Source organism: Polypterus senegalus, chromosome 8 (assembly GCF_016835505.1).
Source record: "Polypterus senegalus isolate Bchr_013 chromosome 8, ASM1683550v1, whole genome shotgun sequence".
Lineage (NCBI taxonomy): Eukaryota > Metazoa > Chordata > Cladistia > Polypteriformes > Polypteridae > Polypterus > Polypterus senegalus.
In genome coordinates, this window is record NC_053161.1 from 134,258,691 (window position 1) to 134,266,751 (window position 8,061).

The window sequence follows — 8,061 nt, forward strand, 5'->3', positions numbered from 1 at the left end:
GTTTAGGTTAGATGGCTGAATTACCCTAAAGTGTCCTGGTGTGGATGAGTGTAGGGGCCTATCTTGCGATACATGAGCATCCCATCAACCAGGAGTTTGCATTATGCAATGCACACAGTTGCAGTTACAGGCTTTGCCACACCACAGACCTGTAAACCTGCTTTTGCTCTAACATCCCTAACAAACCTTAATTGGATTACACTGGCCTGGGGAGGTTATGTTGTGTTAAGCTGAGCTCTTTTTAATAGAATGTTTTGATGTGTTATTAAGAAACATTCTTACTTTCATCTCCGTAGCATATCCCATGTTCACCCTTTTCTTTTCTGAAGATGAGATACTTGTTCATGCTTTTATCACATCCCATATCGGCTACTGTAACTCCCTACTGACAGGTGCCTCTTCTAATCTTTTATCACAGCTCCAGTTGGTTCAAAACTCTGCTGCAAGAGTTCCTACACAGACTTGTAATAGTGAGCAGATCACACACATCCTGCTTTGCCATTACTGGCTCCCTGTGTCTTATAGGATTAAACAGAAAATTCTTTTTACTAACCTATAAAACTTTAAATGGCCTTGCATCAGTAATCTCCTCCATCGTGGTGCTCCTGTCCACCCACTAAGGTCCACCAATTCTGGCACACTTGTCTATCTTGTGCTCCATAAGGGACAGAGCCTTCAGCTGTATAGCACCCAGATTTTGGAATGACATCCTAAAATGAATTCTCAATTTATTCTTTCAAAAAAACTTAAAACTCATCTGCTCAGGTCCAGGTGCTTAGATGGATTTGTATCATAAATTATGTTATTTGTTCTGGGGCTTCTTGTAGTATTTTGGGAAAACCCAAGCAAAATGACACCTTTTATTGGCTAACTAAAAAGATTACAATATGCAAGTTTTCGAAGTATTTTGTATTTTTATCCAGGGTTATTGTCTCTTATTTTCATTCAGATCTTTGTGTTTCCAGTTTTTATCTTTATTTAGCATTTTAAGCAGATAGCATTTGTATCCAATGTTGTATATACCCTGTTGTTCATTTATGTGAAGTGCTTTGAGCATGGCAAAGATGCTATACAAATAAAGTGGATTACTATTATTATTTAGATTCTACAGCCTTGTGCCGTTTAATATACTGTTGCATTTTGCGCCATACTTGTACTATTACTATTGTATTGCTTTGAGGATTACTTGTGTTCTGTTTTATGTATTGTATTGTATTGACGCCATTTTTTTGACATCGACTGTATGCCGAGCCTACCTGGAATGGGGTCTCTCTCTCTCTCTCTGAATTGCCTTTCCCAAGATTTATTTCATTCCCTATAAAGGTTTTTTTGTGGGGGATTTATTTGTCATCTTAGAGAGTTAAGGCTGGGTGGCTGTCAAAAAACAGGACCTGTTAAATCCCATCGCAGCACTCCTTGTGTGATTTGGGCTATACAAAAATAAATTGTAATTATATTGTATTGTTGTAGCACATTGTTTTGTTAGCTTGTGGTGTGTTATGCTATTTTATATTTTGCTATATTGAGGATATGTTAGCTTAGATTAGGTCATGGCATATTGTGTTTTGATGCAGCAAGGTGTGTGATATGTTATATTGTACAAAGTTGTGTTATGTTTTCATAAGAAGGCCAGTATTGTTATTATATAATTTTATATTTTACTGTTTTAAATTAGGTGAGATCACTTTAGATTGTGTTGTGCTGTGTTGTTCTGTTCGATTGCACTATGCTGTGTTATTTATGTGGTGTGCTGAATTATGTCGTTAAATGACGCGTTGCGCCGGCTTCCCCAAGCCTTGACCGGAGGCTGAGCTCTTGCGCATGCGTGCACGACGAGCGGCCAGCCGGTTTATCCTGCACCTCGCCGAGGGTCGAATGGTATATCTTAAAAGGCAAGTTTGTCGCTTATTTTTAAAAAAAAGGAAGACTTTTAAAAAGAAGCTGGTGGACGAAAGTTATGACGCTTGTGGAAAAGGCAAACATCTGCTCTGTCAGGTTTACTTAAGTAATGTATTTGCATAATAAAACGATGTTAAAGTTAAGTAAGACAATTACTGTAGCATTGTTTATTAGTTTGTTTAAGTAGGGGGTTATGCAATGTTCACTTCAATTGATTATAGTAAATGCTACAGAGTTTAGGATTGTTATGGACAGTGTTAAGCTGGGGATTTTGCACAGGTTCACTCCGTAACATTCTGAAACCGGCCCATCCGGCAGCAGGAATCCAGCAGACTGTGGAGCAGCACTTAACCACACTGAGGCAGTTTATAGCATGAGAAATGCTGGAGTATGTAGTTTGGGCATGTAAAAGGCGCTATATATATATATATAAATAATTATTATTACTGCAGTTGCAACTTAACCTAATCAATAGGAAAACCAAGCAAACCTACGGATGAATATGCGTAGAGATTGCAGAAGGCGCGGGCTTCGAAACGAGAAAGCAGGACTGGAATGGCGGCATCGTAGCCCTTAAACACATTAGTGCGGTGCCTGCCGGCGCACTGGGATCCGCTAATAGGGATGTCATGTTCTGACCGTTTAGTAACTTTGGCAGCTCCAAATAAAAGGAGTTAATTGCAGATGAACCCGTCTGCTCGGCGGTGTGTAATGCCGGGAAGCCTGAACAGGGTGCATGCACACTTTTACCGGCGCTCAAGCACAGTCTTAACACAGCAAAATCGCCAGTTTCAGCTTGAGAGGTCATGTCTGTATATGGAGGTAGCTCTTCTCGCGTATGAATTTCTAGGTTTAACTTTAAACACTGTAAGAGTTTATTTAACACTGCCGATTTCGTTGTGTACGGCTCGAGCCAGATGCCACCTTGACCTTACCAAGATTATTCAGAAGGCTGTGACGTTTATTTAGGTATTTATTTATTTTTGGTAATTGGAACAACAGAATTCCATTTATCGAAGTAAATCCCAGACGTAAAAAAAGAAATTCAACTTTAAAGTTCCACAAACCACAAACATACAGAGTTTGATAGACAAAATAGTTATTTATTAATAATTTAAATTTGTACATTCTTAAGAATTCCTGCAACCATTTATACCATAATAAAGACCGTGTGTGTGTGTGTGTGGTCTGGAGGAGGCTTAGAGCAAAGGCTGCACAATCTTCCGGACCGTCTCATCTTATCCAGAGCAGTAAAAAAACAGCTGTTTGGCATTCGTTTACCAGTGACTATACTGCATTTATCATTTGAAAAGATCAGTGAATATCAAGTGGTCTGTTTACACATTTGGTGCCTACATTTTTTTTTTAAACTTACTCCTTGCTTTAGCAAATTTAAATGAATATTAATAGAAACCTCATCCTTTCTTATCCCCTTTTTGTATTAATCCCATGCCGTGCTTAGTGCTTCACACAGAAAAGGAACAATTAAACCAGGGAGCACTGACTGTACAATAATTTCATGCAGCACAACATAACGTGTTCATTCATAAATGGTTTTGTTTACTGTACAAAGTCAGAAGGATCTCTCTGCATTCCATAAATTAAATTATGCCGTGCGTAGCACCTCTGTGGACAGCTGTAAAATTTCAGTTGCAAAAAAGTATGTGTTGCAGGGGTACATGATCCAGTCCAGGAAGATTAAAACAGCAGGAGTAACCTTGAACCAATTACGCCTCTATGCGAAAAGTCCAGAAAAGCTTCCCCATGATAATTAAACTCCGTTCACACAGACACTCAAAAAAAAAAAATTACAATTAAAGTATCCAACTTCTCCGAAACTCTTTTTGGCATGGTGAAACTATGAATATACTTATTTGACACCCAAGACAGCATACATAGAAGGGAAAAGAAAATCAAAATCAGTACCCCCACTTTTTGTTTTTTAAACAGTTCATTAACAAGTGCGATTATGCACTTTAAATATTTTTTTACATCATACATAGTTTTTTTAAACAGACTCCTCCACAAGAACAGAGAATGTCAGTAACAGTGCTGTGAAAGAACCAGTGAGATTTCCCTTCTCCCACTGTAAGTCAGTCTTCACAGAAGACAATCTTAAAAAAAAAATTGCTCTCCACCCAAAGCTGACCCAGCCTTGTAAGAAAGAGTGCTCTTGAAACAGTCCAGGTCGACCAGGGACACTTCTTTGGAATTCTTAGCTTTTTTTGTTTTTCCAGTCCATTGCACACATGCAACTTAAGTTGTGCTTCATTTTAGCCAAGCGCACACCACACTTTCCCCACCCAGCGCCCTCTAGGCGTTCAGACCTTTGGGACAATGGAAAATGCTGTCAGGGTCTAAAAGACAGAAAGAATGAAGACTGAGAGCTTTCCCCCCACCCCCTTCTCTCGTTCTCCGCAACAGCTGCTCCCATAATTCGGCAGCTGAGGCCTTCAGCAAGAACATCCGGCAACTGTTATTTCAGACCAGTCCTGTCAATCATGTCAAGGTTCTTGACATTAGGTGGCCAGTAAAATTTTCAGTGCTGGTAACCAGGTCACTGCTGCAGGGGTTCACGTCGACTCAAGTGGGTCAAGCTGAAAAACATTTTGATTAGTGGGGGTGGTGAAGTACAGAGGCTGAGAGCTGGTCCTGTTGTCACATGGACTGTTCAGCCCTAGGGTTCGTTCAAAGTCCAGCAGCTGACCCATGAAGTTGAAGTTTGGTGAGATATTTGATTTCTTCATTTTCACAATGTCATATGCATCATTCATGGACAAATTGAGTTTCTTCATCAGATAAGCCACAGTGACTGTGACCGACCGGCTGATTCCTGCCAGGCAGTGCACCAAAACGCCACACTTCTTGGTCCGAGCTTCATCTGAGGAAGAAGGAAAAAATAATTAGACTGAATCTGAATTAGGGGGAACATGCATTGTACTCATAGCCACAATTAATACCAAAGTGGTATGCATTTTGCTGCAACGATAACACAGAGGTTTTCTTTCAGATTTACCACACATATTTTTATCTGTTAGAGCATTTCAACCTTCTTAAAATACTAAGACAAAAGCAAAATGGCAGGTCCTTCTCTTTGTTTCATGGTTAATGCTACACCAGCTATCAAGACAGCGTCCAAAGATTTAGAATAATTACTTCCGAAGACAGTTGCCTATAGTGCTAAAACATTCCTGCTCCGGAAAAAAAAAAAAATACGGCAGAAGATGTAATGGTATTGGTATTGAGTGTCTTTGACAGGAACAAAGTTGACTATGAAGGTCTATTAAATTATTCCTCCAACTGTTGTGCCTCTGACAATGGTGCCATTCAGGCATTCAAAAGAGTAAAGGGAAGTCATGGGGGCAGCGCATTAAGAGTAACAGGATGTCAACATTCCCTGAAAATGGGCTCCTTTGTAAAAGGAAATGTGCCAGATTAGCTTCTATGTGGCTTCCAGAAGAAATTCCTTCCTGCTGGGCTCAAATTACGCCTCCCCTCCCTATTTGATGCTACTCTTCCTATTACAATCATATTAAACACAGGCAGAGTGCCCAAAGGAGCAGAAATGCAGTCAAAACAAGTAGCTGAAGCCAGGACTTTGAACCATTAAACAAAACCACAAGAACTTCCCTCTGAAGACAGTTTTACTAAAAGGTACATAAACTGGGCATGTCTGTTTTTGTGATTAAATGTTATAAACTAAGAAAGTCATCAAAACAGAGGAGACATGACAATTGAAACAAGTCCTTCACTTTTCACACACAATAATACATTTACATAGTCATAAGTTCAGATAACAATGTAGAATGCAAATAGAAATTTTGAATAACGGACAAAAATTCTTGGCTGCACTTTTCATTCAAATAAATTAATGAAGAGCAGCACTTCTTTTTTTAACTTAATGCTCCTGAGAGGGCAATTTCATATTTCATAATGTATGACTTTGGTTGTAGGTTTTATATTTTTTTACACCAGATCTTATTTCTGTCTCTGTGCTCTCCATATTAGCGATCAAACTTACTATACTTTACCATCATTTGCCTGGACTATTTACTGCAAAACATTATGCATTATATTCTTTTTCAAATGTTTATGAAATGTTTTATTTAGACAGTTATTATGTGCGAGAAACTGGTAAACTCAAATGACCTCGGAGCACTTTAACTTCACTTACCTATAAATCCAATGGCTTCTGGGAAGAACTGAGAGAGGTTCTGACTCCAATGGTCGGATATTGGGATCTGCTTATACTTGAACTCCCCTGCATTTTCAAACAGGTTGGGCAGATTTGGGGTCACGTTCAGGATGTATTTGATTCCATATTTATCTAAAATGTCCAGGTTTGTTGAGTCTTTAGCGCAGCCAAGGTACAAGTTAGGCAGGATCTCAACTGGGAAAGAAGGCTGGGTGTTGGACAACGGGCTGCCATCAGAGTCAGTAGCACTGTGGGGGTCTCTGTCAATGTCAGATTCGATATCAGAAGAATCAGAGCTGATGCGAAGCCCCCCTAAGCCAAGAACAGGAGCAGAGGGGGAACTGCTACTACAGGAGCTGTCCAGATTTGTCTCGCAGTGTGCAGGGAACTCTGCCTGAAATTTGTTGAATCCTCCTGTAAATGAGAACAGAGAAGAAACATTAAAGAACAAGATCAAAAAATGTTGATATTATAAATGCATGTTTTTAACTGTTTTATAATCACATGCTGTATGAATGGTGCTATGTGCATCCACCTGGCTTAAGGATTAATATGGTCAGCTTGTATGCAATAACTTTGCAAAGATAAAACGGAAGGAATCCTCATAATACATTATCCAGCACTGGTATTCATAAAATTCACATGTCCTGCATTGGTGTTCTTCAACAGCCAAGTGCCTGGCCATTATTTTGAACATATATTTCTCCAGTTAGCTGCTACATTTTGGCACCCAAAAAAAAACAAAAAACTCACAGTGGACATAAGAAATCCGCGAAACTGTAAAACATACCTTCCAGGTAAAATGCCTTGTAGCCCTCATCTTTGAGCCTCCTCAGTAAAAGTCCAAGTACCGAGCCGCCGTCCACATTCTCGTTCCACTCGCTGCTGTACTCATCGTAGAGCACGATCGCGTCGGTCTTGCACCTCCTAGCGAACCGCTCCTTGTCTTCCCCGTTCGCCAGTAAGGATTTTAAGGGTAGGTTGCCCTTCTTAAGGCGCCGGAGCATAAGACTGGGTATCGCCACGTTGATGGCGGTCTCCACATGGGAGGAATCGTACAGTTCCGGTGCTCGACAGTCCATCACCAGCAGGCTGTCATTGCCTGCCTGTAGCTGTTCCTTAAGCCAGCCTGCGGTCTTACACATCGCCATAATCGAATCAAAAAGAACGGGCTTTAATTTATCTAGCATTAGTTTAGCGGTAATAATAAATCACAGGAGTGAAGAGAGGATGATCAAGCAGGTACACCGTGGGTTGATCAATCCACACTCCGTGCAGAAGCCCAAGTTGGGAACTTTAAAATACTAATTCTAGAGTACCGAGCCGAAATCTTGTAGATTTAGCAAAAGTCAGGAGTGTATCTCGCCCACTTGTGCTTTTCCGCCAGGCATGTCAGTGCATTTTATCAATGAGAGACGTTTATTTGAAGAGCCTCCCCGTCGTGGTACAGTTTGTGGTTTAGTCCGTCCTTCCGATTGTCACAATGTTCACCTTTAGCCAGTACAGATCGGGCAAAGTAGGAGGCTTAGCAGGGAGTGCCACGCATTTCGCCTAGTGTAACTCTGCGGCGTGATCTCGCTCAAGTCCTGTTCTGCAGGTGAAAGGCTCGCTCTACCGTATAGATTCACTCCCCGCCTCACAATATGAGCGCCTGATCCACTCGTTCGGCCGCTGAAAGATTCTGAATGGGTAAGAACACACTGTGCCTGAATGGATACATTCTGTCCGCCAGCCAATGAGAGTGCTCGGAAAGTGGTTGCCCTAGAGACGGGGCCGGATGGAACAGGCTGTGTTGATGAATTGTTAATGAGTTTGTCATTCACAAAAACGGAAAGGAATTTCCGCTCCGGATCAGCCGAGTGCAAACAAACAGCAACAGCGGTGCCACTTAAGAGGAAGGACAGCGTGTATTTTTTTTAGTGGAGGGGATCCTTCCTCGCTCTCAAGCCAACCCCCACCCCAGGGCT

The 8,061-nt window shown here is 41.0% G+C and overlaps 1 protein-coding gene across 1 annotated transcript; it reads right to left on the minus strand.

Moving 5' to 3' along the window:
* Positions 1-3,257: 3,257 nt before the first annotated feature.
* On the minus strand, positions 3,258-7,787 carry dusp6 (dual specificity phosphatase 6). The gene is made up of 3 exons (XM_039761790.1): positions 6,885-7,787; positions 6,074-6,508; positions 3,258-4,780 (listed from the first exon to the last, which is right to left on the minus strand). Exons 1-3 carry the CDS (start codon positions 7,282-7,284, stop codon positions 4,473-4,475), a joined length of 1,143 nt encoding a protein of 380 aa, XP_039617724.1. The 5' UTR covers positions 7,285-7,787; the 3' UTR covers positions 3,258-4,472.
* Positions 7,788-8,061: the final 274 nt, after the last annotated feature.